At 35.1% G+C, this 22409-nt stretch overlaps 2 protein-coding genes across 14 annotated transcripts; both read left to right on the top strand.

The window, feature by feature from the left end:
- Window positions 1-34: 34 nt before the first annotated feature.
- On the top strand, window positions 35-10894 carry Cln3 (CLN3 lysosomal/endosomal transmembrane protein, battenin). Of its 2 annotated transcripts, none has more exons than XM_022074718.2 (9): window positions 35-942; window positions 1814-2016; window positions 2827-2963; window positions 3400-3558; window positions 5269-5412; window positions 6052-6307; window positions 7392-7541; window positions 9080-9220; window positions 9817-10894. In XM_022074718.2, exons 1-9 carry the CDS (start codon window positions 921-923, stop codon window positions 9943-9945), a joined length of 1341 nt encoding a protein of 446 aa, XP_021930410.2. In that variant the 5' UTR covers window positions 35-920; the 3' UTR covers window positions 9946-10894. The 2 variants fall into 2 exon arrangements, with proteins under 2 accessions (XP_021930410.2, XP_021930411.2); XM_022074719.2 differs by lacking the exon at window positions 35-942 and adding an exon at window positions 1012-1321.
- A 175-nt stretch (window positions 10895-11069) lies between these two features.
- On the top strand, window positions 11070-18957 carry LOC110834975 (synaptophysin-like protein 2). Of its 12 annotated transcripts, none has more exons than XM_022074721.2 (10): window positions 11070-11207; window positions 11753-11907; window positions 12990-13025; window positions 13749-13778; window positions 16537-16575; window positions 16659-16733; window positions 16835-16944; window positions 17740-17932; window positions 18022-18195; window positions 18534-18957. In XM_022074721.2, exons 2-10 carry the CDS (start codon window positions 11893-11895, stop codon window positions 18642-18644), a joined length of 783 nt encoding a protein of 260 aa, XP_021930413.1. In that variant the 5' UTR covers window positions 11070-11207; window positions 11753-11892; the 3' UTR covers window positions 18645-18957. The 12 variants fall into 12 exon arrangements, with proteins under 12 accessions (XP_021930413.1, XP_021930414.1, XP_021930415.1 ...); XM_022074722.2 differs by having other exon boundaries at window positions 11168-11264; XM_022074723.2 differs by lacking the exon at window positions 11070-11207 and adding an exon at window positions 11449-11582.
- Window positions 18958-22409: the final 3452 nt, after the last annotated feature.

Here is a 22409-nt window from a genome sequence, read left to right as displayed (position 1 = left end):
TGTGACCATCTTCAAGAGAACTTTCAGCAAAAGTTTTGGGTTTAGCCCTTTATTTTCTATCATTTTCACCTCTTATCTAAATTTATTGTTATTCAATCTCATTTGCCCCTTCCAAACTTCATTATACAGGTGATCACAATGTCATGCAACATATACTAAAATATTTATTGTTGATTACAATCAATCCAGTTTGACTGTATTAATAAATTAGTATAGTGGTATGAAGTGTAATTTTACATCAGAGCTGAAGAATGGGAATGAGGATTTGTGATGAAACTATGAGAAGAGTGAATGTAATGATTTGGCTCAGAGAATTTACTGTACTTTTTTTAAACATTTTATTTTTAAATGAGGTCAATTGGGAGGGAAGAACATTAATTGGACAAAATTCTGATGATAGTATTTGGACCTGACAAACTCTTGATCGTGCTGGAGCGATCTGAAGAAATATGGAGAATGGACTGGTGATGAAGTTGCTTTTGGGAGTTAATTGCCTGGCTATAGTAGGTAGATAGTATCAGGCCCAAAACCTATAGTTTTTCGTATTGTAAATAGAGTGCCTCCACCATAAAATTCATTTTTATTTCGTCACGTATGGTTAGGGTAAGACCTATTAAATCGTTGCATGTTTTACATAGCAGTTCCTGCAACTCGTGAATTAGGACATTTTTCTCTTCAGGGGGGGCAGCAAACATACGCTACATCTTTTTGCAACGGAACCGATTCACGATGTACCGTTGGTCGCGTAAAAGCTTCTTCCTTGTGATTTTCCATTAATTGTGATTGGTGGATTGCAGCCAGCACAGAAGCCTAGTATGTGAAAGTAGATAAATGTAGGTTATGTGTGAATGCAAGTATATGTGATAGTCGGTGGAACGTACGTTTTGAGATAGGATTCATTGCTTTGTGTTGTGTGTGGAATGGATCGCAATGTGACACCAAGTATGTATAAATGTAATAAATACAACATAAACAACTCTGGGTAATGTGTTTATTAGGTTAGATTATTCTGGATTGTGATATAACCTTTTCTAGGAACTTATCTCCCAAGGTGAAACAATTGATAACCACAGGAACCGATTACGTCACAACCCACTTTAAGATAACGAATTGCTCACAGTGAGAATAGGTGATCTCAAGTTAGAATGCATTCCCATTGCGGAAAGATGATACATAACGTAGTTGCAAACTAATAATACCTTTAATTCTAAAAGAAGCAATGCGTAAACAGTGTTGTGTGTAAAATATTGGCCCTGATTGCGATTTGGACCGTTGCGCTGCAAAGAAACCCGTACATTCCATGGATATTTGGAGGAAGACGGTATAACCTGTTTTCGCAAGTTCTTAGCGTTCTGGATCTTGAAGCAGGAAATCTACTTGATACCCCAACCTTCCTGAATTGTGACAGTTATTTTATTGCCTTTTTTCCTCAAACTTGTAGTTTGTAGAATTATGCTTTAGAGTAGCATTAATGTTTTCAAACAGTTCATTAGTTCCCTGATTGATATATCCTGTTTTTTATTGTACCATTTGCAGAGAATTTTAAAAACCAAGTGCCATACAAATTCAGCTTTAAAATAATAACAATGATTTAAAGTATTTTCTTAATAGTAAAGCATAGAAAGTATTGTCGTATTGATCGCAAATTATTTTAAATTGAATAAACCATTTTATGTTGTTTTTTCCCAGTAGTATCATCATCATCATCATCATCATTATTATCATTATCATTTTGAAATCTAGACTGCTACTATTCACATCACCATCATATCTACTAGCACCATTACTAGTGTTGCTGTTATTATTTTGACAGCTCAGCTTATCCAAATGTCTACAGAACCATTAAGATCAGATGGCAGTGAACTGACACCTTTACAGTCAAACCAAGAGCAAGGAAGAAGCTATGGAAATTTAGTTGCATATTGGATTCTGGGTCTTTGTAATAATTTTGGATATGTTGTAATGCTTAGTGCAGCCCATGACATCCTAAGCCAAAACTTCCATGACAATGTAGAGGTTAGTTGAACAGTGTTTCAGATTTATACTTCACATGACTTAATCTCTGCAGTGAGTAATCTGAATTGTACATTATCATGACATTTAGAAACATTAATGCAAGCATTTTTTCATGAAATTTTTTAGCCAAGTGAGGACCTTCAGAATGTATCTGCATGTGATGTAACAAATATTATGGACAAATATGAAGTTCCCAAGAAATTTGTAACTCCTGTGTTCCATTGTGTGTGTGTGTGTGTGTGTGTTTCACATTTTGAGACAGATTTGTATGGTTTATGGATTAGTAGCAGAACTAAATTTATTATTTCAGGCTGTATTAGTGATATTAATTTTACAAATTCTCGGTTAGAAATTGGAATCCTTATCATAGCAACAAATAAAGATAATGACAAACTTTAAAAAGTTGGGTTATATTTAAGTATAAAGGGAAATGGAAAAGATCAGTGATGAAATATGAGGAGAAATAAATCATAAATGGAAGGAGGGGGGAGACAAAGAAGCAAAGATGAGAACCGAAGGGATAACTATAATTAAAGATGATGACAAAATGCAAAACAATGGGCTATGATTAACAAATATAAAGGTCAGTGTTTAAATAGGTGGAGAATGAAATCATAAACTGGGGTGTAGCAAAGATGAGAGACAGTGATATAATTTAAAATGAAAGTAGAGAATGTAAAATGATAAAACAAGTGTAAAGATATTTAGGTGCGGTCATAAGGCCATGGCATCATGTCATACATTGTAAAATGTAATCAGGAGACTTAATAAATGTAAATTAATACTAGTACTTTTTTCTTCTTATTAAAGGAGGAAAGTTCTTCTGATTCAGTAAGCAATACAACCCGTGAATGTAATCCAACTTCAACTGGTGCAATTCTGCTAGCAGATATTCTTCCGTCTTTAGCAATAAAAATATTGGCACCATTCTTTCCATTTCTTGTACAGTAAGTGTTACATTTTAGTTTTCTTTCCGATTGTTTAAGCTTGGAGTAATCAGGTGGTCAGTGATAAAGCTATAAGAAAATGTTCAAATTGCTGTGTAAAGTGTCGCCATCTGAATGGATCTTTTGTTGTCTTGCAAGTGGTTACCGGTGTTTTGGAGGAACATTTAATGTCAATGTATCTGTTAACAAATTTCAGTAATAATTACATTTCTGTAAATGTACTAGTTGAGAATTTTTAATGAGAGTTGTTTTATTTCGTGTCCCTTATTACAGGTCATCTAAACATGAAAACCAACCAGGTAAATATTTTGCATTCACCATACTCTTTAAAGTCACGTAGTGTAATAGTTGTTCAGAGCATATGCCTTGTGTCTGTGGAGGTAATTGTACGTAGTTTTTGTAACTCAGCCCAATTTATTCTCTGTTACTTTTGTAGTGTACGAATGCTACTGGTAGTTTTGTTAGCTGCAGTTGGCTTCTTGCTGGTAGCCTTATCTACAAGGGAATGGATTGCGGTCCTTGGTGTTGTGTGCACATCATTGGGATCTGGACTGGGAGAAGTTACACTACTTTCCTATAGTTCAATATTTGATAAGTAAGTTTCTAATTATATCAGATAACAGTGGTTGATTAGCTAACATGATATGTGGCTATTAGGAAATATACTATATGTTTTGTTGTTATGGGCTATGTAACCTGTGTTTAATAATGTAATTTATCTATTTGTTAGTGCTGTGACAGTTGTAAAATTAATTCCAAGGAGCAGAGTCCTCCATAGACACTTGTATGATCAAGAAATTCACCGTTTATGGAACAAAAAGGTTTTTTTTAGGGGGGGGAGCAGTTGTAGACCCCCTTCCCAACCCCCAAGCTTGGGGACTGTCCCTTGTCAGTTCTCCACAGCTGATATTCAACATATTTAAAACTGTCATCCATGTCTGAGGTCTGCCTCATTCGTCCAGAACCTGAGGACGCAGCATGCTTTGTCGACAGGCTGTACCTCTTGATAGAATTCTTGAATGAACGTCTGGCAAGAAGATGCCATGAGGCGTTGTCCAAAGGACTGCCTCTGCTTTTTTCTGGAAGTTCAACAGGTGTCAGTAAAAGAGGCACGCATCAGCACTTTAGCTGAGCAAATGATTATTGAAGCGTAGCAAAATAATTTGATAATTTTCTAGTCACTTGAACCTTATTATCATAATTCTGTGTGTTAGGTGAGCCAGAACCCACTCGGTCATGGTGGAGTGGCCTGTCTCTGGTGGAGGACCTCTGTTTGAGGTAAACTGTGGAACTTCTTTGTCCGTCATGCTGGTGCAGGTACTGAAAAAATGCCTTCACCACGTCCCCGTAGACCCACATCCCATCTATTTAAAATCCATTACTGCAGAATAATTACTGTTATTTGGCAAGTTACCATTCAGTACACCAGGTGGGGGATCATGAGTGTCAGTTTCTTGAACGTTCAACCGACCAACACGAACAGTGGCGGCTGAGTTTTGGATGCTTCTGCACATATACTGCCACTTGCCTTCATTAGCCAACCAGCTTCAGTCTCTTTATGCTGTCTTCGGTAGTTGGCGTATAAAGTATTTAGTTACTTTGTGCACGAAGCAGATGCCAGGGCAACATCACAGTTTTTTGTTTTTTTTAAATTCAAATGGATGTAAATATGCAGATACCCGTAATTGCTGTAAGTGCATCCGCTGTGCACTGCATGTAAGTTAATGCACGTAAATTGCATGTCTGGCTGCAGTGAGTTGGTAATCAGCAGCCAACATAAAGCATTTGTTTCGGTGTATGGTGTCATGCGGACAAGACATAATACTCGACAGCCAGTGACGTGCTTCATAAACAGGCTGCTTTAAGATTGGAAGCATAACGGTAATACCTCAGTTTGTGGCTTTGCAGGTGCATTTCTTCAATACAAAATTTTTTTATGAATATTATTACTGGAAACCATAACAAACTTTTTCTCAGTAATATGAAATTGTGGGTGTGTTTGTTTCTTTGTTTTGTTTGCTGTTTTGTTGTTGTTGTTTTTTTACGGCAGTGTCAATATTTGAAGCTTGAAACCATATTTGATTCAGTGTTTGAATTTTAGTGTTCATATTAATGTAATTAAGGACATTTCTGTCCAAGTGTTTCTGACAATTTTTGTTGCATTTTACTTATAGATGCTTAACAACTCGAGAATGGCTGAACAAATTTTCATGAAATTTGGTATGGATGTTGTGCCATTGGATGCTGCTCCAGCCTCGTAATTTATTCTTAAATGCAATGTAATGCCTGATTATATTTCTCCTAGGGATGTAATATCAACTTGGTCTTCAGGAACAGGAGCTGCAGGAATTTTGGGTGCTGGTTCTTATGCCGGACTAACTTCAGTTGGCCTCAGTGCAGCAAATTCCCTGTTAGTGATGTTGATAGTTCCTGTCATTATGGCTGCCGTGTGAGTAATAATTTGGAATTACGACATTCAATATGAATGCCCATTTTAATATTAATGCTACATAAGCCTGTTGTCCAAAGTGAACTTGTATGAATTCACACGTGTTTTAGTTGCAGAAAGATGATACTTTAAGACGACTGTCTTCTAGGTTCTTGCGCCATGTAGTCTGTAGAAGTTTACTGACATTTTACATGCGTTTGCTACCTCAATCACGGTGAACTTCTACCAGACTGCAAGGCACAACAACTGAGAAGATGGTCGTCTCTGTACTTGCTGCTCCCCAGCAGACATTGTAATTGCACATGGAATTTGTGGTGGAAAACTTGACCTGGATTTGGTTCCATTGCAGTTTTCCTATTTCTCCTTTCATTCCACATTTTCCTACATAATTCATAGTTATTCCAGAAGGTGTCAGGAGAGCTTGAACCTGTAGTCACTCACTTTGTCTGATTTCAAGGTGTGGGAAGCTATTTTGCTTACCTCCATGCTCCACTATATTTCAATTGACTGTTTTTAACTTAAGTTATCAAGCTGATAGCCCAGATTTTGATAACTTTCCTTACAAATTGCATTATAAGAAAACAGAGTCATAATTGCTGTGTTTGTGTGTTTACGTCTGGCATTGTATGTTTATTGCAGATTCTGGCTGTTGCTTCGAGCCCCTGGTTCAAGGACATGCACATGGAAATCAGTAATAAACTGTAATGATAGTAGCCAAGTAAATTCAGAACAAAGCCCATCGTCGGTGCCTGCGCCTAAGCTGGAAAGCTCACCAGTTGAATCACCTAAACCGCTCACTGTAGTGGAAAAAATAAAGTTAATTCCCCCACTTTTTGTATTCATGATACCTCTGGGTCTAGTTTACTTGTTTGAGTATTTCATCAATCAGGGATTGGTAAGTAATATTATGAAACATTTTTCATATTGCAGTGGTCTCCAGTTATGTAATTGATTCCGCTTGAAAGGTTCAAAATTATTGAGTAAAAGGAAGTTTGGAATGTAACTTCATTGTGAATAACTCTCACAGTGAGGATTAAAGAAAAATATATTTCCAAAGAAATTTAATTCCAGTTAACTCTTCACAATGTAAAGGTTAATCCAGATATACTAAACATCAAGTTACAGTGGTTAGCATTTCTGTTTTAATGTTCTGAAGGTCCTGAATTAAAATAATGGCCTACATGTTTATTCCCGAGTGTTTTCATGCTTTTCCCCAGTCCCTCCATGCAAATGTAATGTTAGTGCCTTAAGTACTTTACAGATTTTTTTCTGAAAATATGATCCGTTTTATTTTTTTAGGTTTGGAATATACCGAGAAAATCAATTAATTGGAATGTGCTTTGATGCACAATATTTAATTGTACTGTATTTTTTTTAATCGTCGGCCCAAGACATCTTGGGATAATCGGGAAAACGGTTAATATATACCGTGACTGCTTCATTTTACATTCTTTCCAATTTATTATTCAAATGTCTTCCAGTCACTTGATGGTACACAATCTGGGCAGTTTAAAAATCATAGTTAAGTAAATTAAGAATAAATCATTTACTCCATATTTGGAATTATTGTTGATTTTCATTAAATCTTTTGATATGAAAGAAGAGCTGATGAAATGTAAATGAAGAAGAAATTAAGATTTCAATATTATTGCTTTGTTACATAATTTTTCTTGGTGTGACTGTGATAAATGCAATATCCAACACGTATTACACGTTTAGGGTTGATACAAAAATTATTTATAAACCTTTCTGCGTCCTCCTCTTTAGGTTGTAGACATGATTTCCTTCTGGGCATTATAGCGTTTTGTTCGCGTGCTATTCGTTTATTGTTAAGATATTACTGAATATGAGAGGAAAGTAAAGTAATAGATTATGGAAGAATGATAGTTGCGTGTGTCCGTAAAATATAGTTTTAATGTATGTTACCTATATACAAAAATTAAAAGCGTGACTAAACAGTTTTACGTCTCCGTTTTCAGTTTGAGTTGATTTACTTTCCTGATATATGGCTTAATCTTCATGAACAGTATCGCTGGCTTCAAGTTACTTATCAGATTGGTGTCTTCCTGTCGCGTTCATCGGTAAACTTGTTTGTCGTTCGCAAACTCTGGATTCTCGCTGTTCTGCAGGTAATTTCCTGGTGTATTAATGCATAAAATAGTGCTTCATTTCATTTATTGTGTTTATTGTTTGTAATAGAAATTTATGAAAATGAAGTGACTTGAGCCAGTTTTGTACGTGCGCAAATATCTGGGCATTTGATGTTTGTTCTTGTCAGGACTGTTCAGTACTTAGTACGACTGAACTGCATACCGAACTGAAACCAAGATCCTGTGAAAACGTATTTCCCACTTATTTTAATCATAGATTCGTGGAGTAGGTAATAGGGAATTACAGTGAAACCTCGATGCATCGTTTTCGGCGGGGGTGGGAAATAAAAACGATGAATGCGGGAAAACGATAGATGCGGGAAAGCATTAAAAATTTAAAAAAAACAATGTTTCTCTTTCAAAGTTACTTCTTTTTACCAAAAAAGTCTTTAATGGACAACTGGTTTGTCGAAACTTTACGTTTTAGACCAAACAGAGCACTTTCCACGTTCAAAATGTTTTCCTCGTCACGTTCACTAATATTAAGCGCATAAAAGAACGACTTCACTTTCACCAATGCAGCGTGCGCTTCGGCAAAACTCGGCAAAGCTTCGGGCTCGCATTCGTCGTCTTCTTCTTCCTCACCACTCCGACCCCCTTCGCGAACAATAACAGGAAGAATGGAAATACTATTACTGCCGAACTCAACGAAACGTAGCTGTAGAAGACCCTGAACCGCTGGAAACGAGATGAACCAGAAGAATGAAAAGTGCCGCCAGCCTTTCCTTTGTACTTGTAATAAAAGCATTTGTGAAGAAATTCACACTGCACATGCCATCTGGCATCGCTGGAACGAAATATGAGTGCACCCAAATTAAAATCGTAAAATTTCTGACAATGCCATTCACTCCAACTATCACCCCTGCACCACTGACCCTCATTCCAAAAGAATGTGCTGGTTGGGCGACATAACAGGTTACCACTACTGTGTATTCCAAAAACATTGTGCGTCTTTCGGTATTAATTTATCTCAAAACCCAGCATTTTAAATTCTCAGAAACGATCATTGCGGGAAAATTGTGGGCCGGGACTAAGATTTTTGAACGATCGATGCGATAAAACGATAGTTCGAGGAACGATAGAAGCGGGAAAATGTAACATTATTTTTTATGGGATGTATTCGGGACCGAACAAAACGGACGATGCATCCGGGAAAACGATAGTTCCGGGAACGATGGATAGAGGTTTCACTGTAATTCTAATTGCACATGCAAGACAATTCATGTGAATCTCATATCATAACCATGCAATTATAGCTGTTAATTTCAGTATACATGTTTAAAAAAAGTATACTGATGTGACTATTGAATCGTGTCTTCTAATAACTTAATATACTGAGCCCGATGTTGGAAGAATTCTGGAATTCCTAATACATTTAATTGTTAAGTGCCTCTTACAGTTATTTCATTAAATCATACTTAAAAATTGATTAAACTTGATAATGCAAACAAAAGAACATTCTGTGTACCAAGAGTTATTCTCTGTGGGGAGGAAAAAAGAATCTCTCTCTCTTTCAGTTTCTGAATGTGATTTTCTTCACCTTTGAGGCAGTCTATCTCTTCCTTCCCAGTATATGGATAGTGTTTGCAGCAGTGCTGTGGGAAGGGTTACTTGGCGGTGCAGCGTATGTCAATACCTTTTATAGGATATCTACTGAGGTTAGTATTTCTTTTGTCTTTATGTTCGATATCATTATTATGTAACCTGTGTTTGATTGCAGCTTCAGTAGTTTAATACTGAGAGGTGTTTCAACATTTTAATTTATTCTGGGTACCTCTTATTTACACCATATTCTCTTTAGTGGGCATTTCAGAAAAACTATTGATAATCAACAAAAAGAATATGGTCAACTCAGACTTAATTTAGATGTTATTCTGGGTTAGGGTTGTAAATATTTAATGTTTCCAGTACATTTTTTATCTTGAATATATTGAGTTCCTGGCTTAATGAACACAACTGTGTGTAGTGCTACATTCCGATATAGCAATAGTGTATTAATTATTAACTAACTAGATGGCTTAGGGAACCCGAAGGTTCATCATCAAATTAACCAAAGCCCTCCACCGGTATTAATTATTACAGAGCAGAAATGTGGTTTTATGTAAATATCAACTACCATTGACATATCTCTTACATCTTTCCTGTAGTTTCAGTGGCATGTATTACGTTACATTTTGTGTATATATCAAGAATGTAGTTTTGTATTTTGCAATTTTTTTATATTTAAAATTTAATTTTTTGTATTTTCTTCCAGGTTCCATTTGAGAAGAGGGAATTTTCTATGGGAATTACAAGCCTTTCAGATGCAATTGGTATAGGGCTTGCAGGGGCCATAGCACTTCCTGTGCACAATATTTTGTGTCAGTTGCCAAAACCATACTAAATAATCGGGTGTGGTCTGTGTAATTTTGTTTTTACTGTACTACTGAAACTGATCACAGGACTTTAAGTTGTCCTGAAGTCTGTGATAGCTATGAAAATGTTTTGTGATAGTATCCGTCATGTTTCAAGTGTGCCAGCCCTAAGAAGACCTTGGAAACAGTTGCATTTAAAGTGTTATCTTTCAGCATCTACAAAGTTGTTTCATTGTTCCTGTGTTGTTATTCTTGGTATGATGTGCTGGAAGATGCAGCATAATTTCATAATCTTACCGAAAATGTAGCAAATTTCAAGGATACTACCAGCTCTCTGCAGTCACTTCTGCCACCTGATGACAATCAAGCACAACCTGCTGTACAAATCATTTTCATATGTTACAGTATTAAAGGTTGCCATGGTGGTAAAGTTGGTTGTGACCATGTGTGGACTTGTAGATGGGTACCACCAGGGCTTAAAATGGATGCAGTATGTCCCTCTGAATTTATGGGTACCCACACACAAGCCCACACAGTATTACAACCCAGAAGAGCACAAGAGACATTCCTGTGATTCACAATCATTGTTGAACCTTGTAACAAAAACGACCTGGTCTGAGGTATCATTTGTATACCACACACCATCTGTAGCGTCTAGAGTGTTACTGTTGCTGATTCTCCAAACTGTTGGCAATGTTTGGTGTTGGTCAATTGCTCAATGTGATCAGTTTCTTTAAAATTGTTGACACAATTTGCTCTCTGTGGGACCTATTGCACCTGCTAGCCTAATAGCAGCTGCACATTAATGTGGAAGAATAATATTTTTTAATGTTTTTTATTATTAATTTAAGTACTATGTCATTCCAGTATGTACGGTGGATGTACTAACAAAATGTGAAACACTTTTGTGCCAAGCTATTTCTTCCATTGCTTAAAGTGAAAGGAAAATTAAATTTTGCTGTTGTTTTTTTCTTCCCATCCAGGCATTTTTTGTTTATTAAATTCCCAGACTGATGTGATTTGTAAAGTTTGTGGTGAATGTTGGTTTAAGTTAGTGGTACGCATGCGCAGAGGGTATATGCTGGATATGAGTTTTGAGGATATCAGTTTCGGTTGGAGTGGGTTAGGTTTGGTCTGGTTAGTCATGCTCATGGTGTTGCTTTGGTACCTTCTCACGGTTTCTAACTTCTGCCACGTTGGTATTATGGAGTAGGAATTTTAAGTTGTCATATTGCATAATGCACGTACCAAATTTCGTGAAAATCCCTGCAATTATGTTACGTTTCAGCGGGTGAGATTTGATAATTTGGTTAAGTCGGGTTAGCTTGTAGGTTGATGTGTTTATGAGGTTTGTAGTTTACGTCGAGTTATATTAACTTGTAGGAAAGCATTAGAATTTTGAATCCTCGTTTAGTATCACTGACGACGATGTAATGATATTTGAGTTTGCTAATAGTGCAATTGATTTCATAGTTTTCTTGAAAAACAAATGAATTGAAAATAAAATTTTATTTTTAGTCCTCTCAGTAATGAGGTTCTAATCTGAAACTTATTTAGCTTCTACGAAATGTGATGTTGCCACAATAGATACCGTAGATTTCCTACAATGCAGGAATTGTAATATGTGTGCGTAATTATTATACTCACTGGGCAAACTTTATCCATGGTAATGTCCAGTGGTTGGTCTTACTGTTGATTGGTCCGTTTCGTACTCTATGTTGATATTAATATATGGCTTTTGTGCTCATTTCTTGTGCATACGGTCTGTAGTTGTAAGGTTGCGATTTGCTAAGTTCTTTTAATAAGTTGAATTATCGTTGCTATCATCCTTTTTAGGTCCTTTGATTCCCTGCCTCAATAAAATACATATGTGAACGTACTCTGTCGTTTGGTTTATATTCATGTCTTAAGTACGACTTCAGGAGTAGGATAGTGTACGTCTAGTGAGGCAGCTATAGTTTCAAATTGTTCTGATAATGGATTCGTCGCAGGTATGTATATGTAATTCATAATATTATAATAAGACGGTTGTGGGTGATTTAATTTTGCTAATATTCTTATGTGTTGATTTTATGTGACAAGTAAGCTTAAAACTATGAAAACATGATCAAGATACACTACCTTATGGTTTCAGGTGTAGTTTTGCGAACAGAGTTTATGAATTTGCTGATAGGTTAAACATTCCGAAGTTTCTTTTTAAGTGGAAGAGGAATAAAAATAAACTTCAGTGGCAGTTTTGGCTCATCTATGATTGCAATATCTTGATGGTAACAGCAAAAAATTTACAATGTCAACATAACCTTTAGCTTGTAGATGCAGGAGTGATTTTCTGAAACAATAAAATTAATATAAAACTGTACAAGATTACTTAGAAAAGTGGCACCCTTACAGCAATCTAGTGCGTTCATTCGTTTGTTTGTCTGCGAAACCAACGTACATTGTAATGAAGTTTGCTTTTATTTTATAAGTCCTTGCTGCCTCCATTATCAGTTCCTATATCTCACACCAATTCCACATTCACAGCTTAGTCATTACCCTGATGATGGCTGCAGCAAGGACCTCTGAAACTCCTGTAAACTTCTACCAGACTACAACCCAGAAGACACATCATCATTCAGGTTGATTAGTTCTGGCTGTAACTCGTAGTCTTCTGTGGGACACCAGCTATCCAGAGCTTTTCCTCAAACCCTCCAAATCAGAGCCAGGATACTCACTCGGCTGCATTATTTTCCAATCCTTTCTGCTGATTGTATGTAATCCTTCTCTTCTGCCATGTAATAAATAGATATATTTTCAAGGTCCCTGTCTGTACTGCAGAATTGGACTCATTTATTATTTGAAATTGTCTTCGTGGAATGAGTGAAGTGGAGGGTTATTTCTATGGATGCAGTGGATGCTGTTTGTTGTCATTGCTCAGTGAAATGTTAGTGGGCGCAATTCATAGAGAATTATATCAGTTTCATATGGCAGACAGGAATTACAGTAGCTTCAATATTTCACTTTTGCCTTTTTATCCTAAATTAGAGGTGGCACTTAATTTAGTAATACATTTTCTTTTCTTTTTCTGTCATAGCTGTCTGGGAATGTAAATTATGAAAATGATATTCAGGTACAGTACTATATTTAATTGAAATAAATTGTGGCCATATCTTTCAAGTGCTTTTCTTAGACTTTCTTTTATTTCCCATCAGTTTCTTTCTTCTTAAATATAAACGAATTTCTTTATAAGGGAATGCTGGAGGCTTTAGTACCTTAGTAGCTGCATATTATTTTTTCACAAGTTGGACAGCTCTAGATTTTTTTTTACATTTTGCTTCATAAACATAAAATTCACAGTATTGACAGTTTAATTGTTAACCTTTATCATATGGAAATAGGGTACTTAAATCCCCAAAATACAGTGCTTTTGTTAACCCATGGCAGTTTTTTGCTTGTCTGTTTTATTTGTAAATTAAGTTTTATGTAATAATAATAATAACTAATAGCAATGACATATATAGGGAGGGAGATGTTTTAATTGTAATTTGCATGGCAGTTTGCCAAGAAATGTAGATTATGAATGGTACTATATATGCTTGTTGGTAAATCATTTTTAGGGAAAGTTTTGCCTAGATGAAAGGAATTTTTTCTGACCATTGTTCTTAGAACTGATATAATGCATTGTGACTATATCTGGTGACTTGTGTGTTGCTTGACAGTTATCAGTATCATTGATTATATTCCTCTGGTGATGGAGAGTTTATTATCACGGTTCTGTACTGCTATTTGATGATAAGTAGTATTGAAGCAAATCAGTAACAGTATAATTAATAAAGACTTTGTTTGTCCACAGCCTATGCCCACTCAGTATGAGACTGGAATGGTAAAGTTAAAGAGAGAACAGAATTTTATATGGAACATTTTATTGTCTGTGCATGGATATTAAGAGTACACAATATTTTTGAAGATCATAGTAAAAAGTAGTGAAATTATATTAGGGTTTGTCTTGTACATTTGGCAATCTTTTTTCAGTATAAGGCCATTTTGAAAAGTAATGCCTCAATTTTAATATCACCATTATTGTTATATAATTTTTGACGTAAATACGTCTATATGGAAGGGTCAGTGTCATTCTGCAAAAAATTATAACGAAAAAGTGTTACGACAGAAAAATGTGTAAGATCTGTATCAACAAATCGACGACAATGTGTAAATATGGACCGACAACCATGGTCAGCTTGCGTGCATTGTTATGTTACCTAGGAAATGTCATCTGTTTATTCGGCATTGTTGTGTTTCAATACTGCCGTTAACAATCCGCTTTCGTTATTGCGGAAAGAGCTGAGCTATGAATCGCTTGTAGAAGAAGTGCGTCGTAGACTAGATAATTTTGTGCTGGTAAAAAAGTTTTGCTATATCATCTTATCTTATATAAGAATTATTAAGAAATCTATTGTTGCATTAGTTTATTGCGTCATACTATGTACAAGATGGATGACATTGAAGCTAAAAGACTCCATAACGCAGAATATATGAAACAGTACAGAAAACGTAAAAAAATATAAGTATTAAATAATGAACTCCAGAGTGTATGGTCAATGGTGAAAAATTTTTAATTGTAATCCTGTATATTTGTAACCACAAACCTATTGATGATTGTAAGAGACTTATTTTGAGTCATTTGAGAAATTATACAAAGATGTTTTCAGTTATGGCCACAGAAGATCCTAATACAATGCCGATAATATTGATAGGAGATTTTAACATTAATTTAAAGAAGGAGGAAAATCAAAGCTTTGTCACATTTATGGAAGAAACGTTTGGCGTAATGTTGATGTCAAATCCTCAATGTAGTACTACTAGATCAAAATCTTGTATAGATATGGTGTTTGCACGATATGTTGATACTCTAAAATGTACAAATTTTATAACATATTTCAGCTACTAAGCATAACTAATTCAAGGTAGGCAGTACTGTCTAACTCAAACTTTAATCAATTCTAAAGCGTGTATAAAGAAAATATTTAGAATAAAGCCACTACATAAACTCCTTACTCTATAGACGTATTTACGTCAAATTCTCCGGAACCGCGGTTCCACTGTAACTTTTTGATATTATTTATGATTGTGGTATATGTGGTAATAAGGAATTCCAAGCAGAATTAAAAAAAGAAAAAAATTCTCATACTCTCCTCCTGCATAAAATTCCAGTTATACAAGTTGTGTCCTTCTAGTGTTATATTTAGTTAATGTAAGTTCTGAGTCCAACAATAAAATGTATTCTTGGGAATGAATTCTACTTGTCTGATATTTTAATTACTTGCAGTTACAAATATGTTACAGTTTGTTGTTGGTGGTGGTAGTGGTGATGATGGTGTTGGTAATAGTAGTAGCAGCAGCAGCTCCAGTAAAGCTGAACTATTTTATTTTTGAGAACTTATTGCTTCAGTGCATATTCCATATTGAATTTTTTTAATTTAACCATAAAATTTCCTAAAATTAAAGTTTCACATGGCTGCCATTTTGCTTTATATTCTACAAAGTGATTACTTTAATGAAAATTGCATATTTTTTAAGAACTGTTATGATACATGATTTCAGGGTCATATATTAACTGGCGCTAATATCACTTTCATTGTTACTGGTTGTGGGAAATTAAAAAGTATGCACTTGTGGTGGTCTCGAGTGTTATATCGTATACATCACGTTGTATGAAAATCGGACATTTTGTTTAAAAGCTATAAGGGGGTGTTAAACACGTAGAACATTGAACTCATAAGCCCGCCTTTTTGTGTAAGAAAATAGAGTATAAAACAAAAGAAGAAGCAAAATCAATTGTGAGTTTACATTACAAATATGCTTGTACATATGAAGATGTAGAACTTTGATCTTTATATTAAATCTTTCTGTCATATACATTTAGTATATGATTTTATCATAAAACGATATGTGTTCACTTGTTTAGGCATTTGTCCTGCAGTAAAAGCCCGACTTGCATAACATACTTGCCACCGGCAGTGATGTGAGTTACATACTGGCTAGATTTTAATAGTGACCTTGTGAGGAACTGGTGAACTTTGATCCCTCATATGCTTGACCTTCTTAAACACTCTTCATTAAATTCTCATTACACTTAATGGAAGACTTCGTTTCGATTCCCATTTCTTTGGGAGTAATTGAATGAAGCGTTGTCCTTCGTGTGTTTGTATGAAAAATATGAATCAGTGTGAAATTTTGAAGTATGAAATATGCATTAAATATTAATAATGTGCTATCTTTTAGTATTTTAATGTAAAAATACCTTAGCTGAAAGTACTGTAATGTGTTATACAGTAATTTTTGTTGTTGTTTACCATGACAGTAATACATAACAACATTTTATTCTGTCATTCTTTGCTATATTCCCGCCGATTTCTGAAGTGTTTTGCATATGTACTATTAACCAGCATTAAGCAGAAGAATTTGTAAGTGTTAAAATACATCTTATGTTACGTCTGACAAACATGGTGTATTTTAAATATAGTTCAGCACCTCTCGCCATATAATGGGGAGTTTGGAAGTGGTGATAATTATTTTATTTATGTATGTATAACTTATGAAATTTAATTTTATGTGTATATAAAACATTTTTGTACATGCAGCCACCTGCTCGGGATCCAAATGTTGGATCGCCGTATAAGGTAGGGAATTACTAAAAAGCGTTCTTGATCTTGTGGTTTTTAACTATGATTTCTTAAAGTTAATAAGTGCATTTTTGTTTTAGGCCCTAAGATCTTCCATGAGTATGAATTTAGGAGTATTCAGAGAACCACGTGGTGTTATGCGTATCCTTCAATTTGTAAGTTACTGTTTTCTGAGTTTCAGATTGAAGTGAGTATTTTAGTTTATACAGAAATTCAGTTATGGTTTGCTTACTATGTTGTGTTTTTCTTTCAACAGATATTTTCAATATGTGCATTTGCAACAACAACAGGATTTTCTAGTTATGTGGAAATAACACTTAATTGTGAAGATAAAGCATTTAAACTTGAATATTCATATCCCTTCAGGTAAGAACAATTACATTCAGTTTGTGCATGACTTAAGAATGGCTATAGTATTTGGATTGTCGCCATCCACCCCAGATAACAACCCAACACTGTCCCTGAAACACTGAGGGTTTTTTCTTCCCTGAGTAGGTGTAATTGTCAACAAAAAAATAAATTGGTGTGCAGTATTTTTACAAACTAGAGCAGAGCGCTCCTCGGGGGGTTGGTCAAGTTTTTAAAACGCACCCCCCCCCCCCCGAAGGGGGGGTTGGTTGCGTTTTAAAAACTTAGGTAAGAAAGTAAACCAACCCTCTCCGAATAGGGGGTTAAACACTTGACCAACCTCCCTTCGGGGGGGTTGGTTGCGTTTTAAAATCTTGAGTAAGAAACTAAACCAACCCCCCTCCCGAATGGGGGGTTAAACACTAAACTAAACCCCCCCGGGGGGGGGGGTAGTTTAGTGTCTTTCTCAAGTCATTTGTTTACTCGGCATTGTTGTGTTGGTACAACAATTCCGAGTAAACAAATATAACGTAACATTGTTTGATGACCTCATTTTTTGACGACAATTTGGTTGACGACAACGGGGAATCACAAATTTTTATAGTAGATTAATATTTCAGGGAGATGCCTGTGTAGCTTGTGGGATTTCTGTACAGCTGTTGAAAACAAAATGGCATAGAAGATGATAATGCTTAATGGGGCATTTGTATTGTCACAGATGTTGGCAGAAAATAGAGGGCCACTTACTGTATCTGGGTTTTGACTGTAAAATCAGTTTCAATAAATGAATATAAATTTTATATTATTTTGCAGGCTGGATCATGTTCAACGAACGGTTGACTTTTGTAATAAAACTGAATCCTTTCACCTGATTGGAGACTTCTCATCAGATGCTCAGTTTTTCGTTGCCACCGGCGTGCTCTCGTTTTTGTACTGTATTGGCATCATTTTTGTGTACGTTATGTTTGATGCAATGTACCAGAGCAATGGACTACTCCCCTTGGCTGTAAGGCATAATTTATTTTAATTCACTTACACAGCGAACTTTTGTGTATTATTAAAATAAAAATCCTCTTAATTTTTTTCTTTTCACAGGATTTCTTTTTGACTGTGACATTGGCAGTATTTTGGCTTTCTGGTAGTGCAGCTTGGGCTAATGGCTTGAATGGACTGAAAGGAACAACGCATAACATTATTAATACTAAGCAGTGCCATGAAGTATGTAAAAGTCTTTCATTTGCAAGTGTTTCAGAGCTCACAATCTCCGTGGTAAGTCATATGATTATATTGTAAATTATTTATAGTACTGTTAAGCACATTGCATTTCATGTTCCCTGTCTCTATCATTGAAATGGATCAATTAGAAGACTGATTAAAATAAAGTTACAGACAGGTGTGTGGTGACCCATCATTGTTATGCCGTAAAATATGCCTATTACAATGTTACTAAAGGACTAACTTCCTATGAGTACGTTATATAACTTAGTTTATATCTCAAGCAAGTGAGAAGAAGTCACATAATGCCATTTGAGTTATCTGAATTTTCATTATTTTATCGTGAAACGCGATACAAAATAAATAAAGGCCGTTGATATTCTTTGTTACAGATTCTTGGTTTCTTGAATTTCTTTCTGTGGGCTTCAGATCTGTGGTTCTTATACAAAGAAACACCTTGGTTTAAGTTGAAGCAAAGTACTGATGTCAACTCAGCTGCTTAAACCTTTGTAAGAATTTATTATAACCAACTATTTTTGAGTTGGGGTTGTTTGTTGAAAGTAATATGCCAGTTGATTTCACCAAAAATTTATATTTTGTATTAATAGAAACTTCTGTTTTATTAACTCTTAGTTCTGAAGTAGTTACCTAATTATAGAAGGTAGAGAGTTCGGATTACCGTGACCTCTTATTTATGTTTAACATAGTAAAGTACTTTTTTTTTTAATTTGGTTTTGTATGGTGGAGTATTGTTTTATAAATCTTTTTTGGCTAAGTGCCTCCTGTCATCACATGATTCAGTTCTGTCATTAGCCACCTAATATTTAGTATTCTTTACACGTATTGAACACAAATGTACGAAGTTCTAGTTATGAATGTATAAGTAGTAGGATATGATAATCACTAAAATGTCTTACCTACATAATTGAACCATCACCACGAATATTTCATTTTAAAACTGCTTCCTTCTGATTAATATCTTTGTTTGGCCTTTGCAGTTGTTTTAGTATAATGCTCGGTTGCTAAATAAATGTTCTTCCAGTGGCATATTCATGTACCTTACTGAATTCGAAGAAATATGTTGCTGTTGGCATTTAGAATCAAGAACTAAAAATCGTTCTTATACTTTTGTTGTCTCTGAATCTGAGAGAGGAACATAGATTGCAGGTGTTGTTGGGAATACTTGAGCCTGAGAGAGAAGACGACAGGATCTGGAGAAAACTATATAATGACGAACTTAAAAATTTGTACTCCTCCCCCAGTATTGTCAGGGTGATTAAGTCAAGAAGGATGAGATGGGCGGAACATGTATTGTGCATGGATGGGAAAAGAGATGTGCACCCGGTATTGGTCGGGAAGCCTGAGGGGAAGAGACCGCTGGGGAGACCTAGACATAGATGGGAGGATAATATGAAGCAGGATCTGGGAGATAGGAGTTGAAGGAGACTGGATTTTGTTGGCCCAGGACAGGGTCCGGTGGAAGGCTCTGGTTAATTCGGTGATGAACCTTCTAGTTCGGTAAACCATCTAGTTGGTAGTTATAATTTTGTTGTTTATAATTATTTTGAATTGAATATCATATAAAATTGTGAAGATATCACCACCAAAGGTGGTGGTGTAAAATTTCAAGTAGCTATACTGTATGAGACAAAACCTGGTTGTGCTTGATTGCTGTTTTCAGTCTGGAAATTGACATATCTTATGTTCCTATATCTTACACTAGTATTATTATTACATGTAATATACTAGTAAATTTGACTTTGCTTTTATACCGAGAAGAAGTAAATTATTACCCACTCAAGATATTAGATAAGAAGTATGTAAGTTGCATTACCTTAGCCGAGAAGAACCTGCCCTCAGTGTCTTCCTTGTTCGGAGTATTCTGAGCTGTAAAATGTTTCATGTACCACAGAAATTTCAGAGACCTTGATTCTGCAGTCTGATTCAAATTTAGCAATAGGAAGTAACGAAAAAGAAGTCCAGGTTAATCTTTTTTCTTCTGTATTACTCCATTGCTTGTATTTTTTGAAATAAAGTGCAATGGAAGTGGGATCATACAGTCTATATTGCAGGGATAATGCAACTTTGTTGTAAAGTATTTAATTTACTGGGTGTTACAAATCTTATTCCATTTAGTAAGAAAAAAGGATTCTGAATATCCATTTCAAATACGTGATTTCCTTGCATGTCATTGAACTGACGCATGTAATTTAACGTGTAAGTATATCACACTAATATTTGCATTTTTTCTAACAAAATAAAATTAAAATTCCTGTCATTTCATTTCAAAGTTATGTCTGTTGTGAACATGTGTGCTAGGCACTGAGAGTAGCATTTTCTACAAACATTTGTCTAAATGACTGCGAAGACATTGGCTATAGTGCTTTGTTGTAGAAAGCATTCTTTTGCATTATATGAGCTGCTGTCATTTTTAGTATTAATGTTAAAAAGTACTTTGGTCATTTAAAATTAAGCAGCGTTCTAGACAGTTCTTGTAATGTTAGAATTGTGTTTTAGCAGTTGGTTACTTAATTTTAGAAACGTGTGTCACCTTAAGTGATGCCGAGAATATTTGTGATTAATGATTCACAATAATTTAGAGTTGGAAATATCTTGTCTGGAGCGATAAATATGTCGATATTTATATTTCATCGATACTTGTAAATAACGAAATAGTGATGTAAGTATTCAGAATCTAGTAATACAGTCACAATATTGTGTGTCACCCCCCCCCCCCCCCCCCAAATCGCCATGCTGGGCACAAGTCTACGCCTGATACCAATCTCTGTGTTATAAATATTTCATATCATCATTCCATTAAATCAGGTTGCAGACTAAGATTTCTTGGACTAAATGAAATGTGTATTTTTAATAATCCTACATTAGTTGCTGAAGTCATCACTTTGTAATACATGACTGCAGACAAATAATGACATAGCTGTGTCGCTGCAACATTAGTCCATGTACAAGGGTGTTATGTATTTTGCAGTTTGTCTGTGAACAGTATTCTTCTTGCTATGTGCCAGGAACTGATGAATAATCCATTTATTTGGCATTAAGAATGGAAACACTTTTCAGCGCTGTTCATACCCATAACACTGAATTGAAAAAGAGTCGGCAGCATTTTTTTCATTTAAGCCTTATAATGACTTCGGATAAGAAGTATGGATTATATTTAGTAATAGTAATTTAAAGTGTAAGGCAATATTTTTCAAATAATTCTTGTAGTCTTTTTAGAACTCGAGATATAAAGTAATACATTTGCAAGGCCACAATGGTGACATTGCGGTTGATAATATAAATGCATAGATATCTGTTTTATTAACACTGAACAGCTGTATTTGAACTAGGCATAAAGTAATATTACTTAAGATGTCATGTTAATTTAGTGTATTGTAAATACATATTCAGGTAAAATGTAAAAAAAATGTTTTTATGGGTTTTAACTCTTTAGGGCAGGGGTTCTCACCCTTTTTTGCTGGCGTACCACTAATTCTAATTTAACACATTAAATGTACCACTAACCAAATGCGTTGAGGGAAAACTTATTTATGTTAATATTACCTATTAATTTTCTTATTTAGTTCGTGTACTGCCAGTGGTACGCGTACCATAGGTTGAGAAACGCTGCTTTAGGGGACAAGTCCTATCTGAATAATATTTATAGTTTGGTTCCTGTCTCCAAGAAAACATGCCATATCACAGTTACAAAGTTTAATCTTTTAATGATGAGTACAAAAAGTTTTTCTGTCTGTTCTAAGAAATGGGTGAACCCATAAAGTTGATGTGTAGGCAACAGACCAAATTGCTGAACATTCAAAACTAGGGGTACATAGTTACTGCCATCTTCTAAAGGGTTGAACTTTATATTTGTGTAAAGCACAAATGTAGTTTCCATCCAGTTTTACACAAGTTTGGAGCACAAATTAATATTACATTTATTTATTGTAATGCTGTCATCAGGACTTGAAAGCTCAGTAAGACCTGACATTCGGAAATACTTGACGAATTCATCATGATACATATTTTGTTTGTCACTAACAATTTACGTATATGTGAACTCAAAATTTTTGTGTTCAAGTCCATTGGAGTAAATTATCCTAATGTGATTTCTGTTGTATTTAGAGGCTGCTAACATGCCACAATGATGTCACAGCATTGCCTTTGTTAGAATAAGCAAAATAAATTCAATCAGGTGAAAGTTAATGAATGTGATCACATTTCTTTTCAATCTCAGGTTCACATGAAAATTCATAAAGGAAGGCAAA

This window comes from Zootermopsis nevadensis, unplaced genomic scaffold, assembly GCF_977971745.1.
Source record: "Zootermopsis nevadensis isolate Lab colony 2312 unplaced genomic scaffold, Znev_1.0 Znev_ptg000023l, whole genome shotgun sequence".
NCBI lineage: Eukaryota > Metazoa > Arthropoda > Insecta > Blattodea > Termopsidae > Zootermopsis > Zootermopsis nevadensis.
This window is presented reverse-complemented; position numbering and strand designations above follow the sequence as displayed.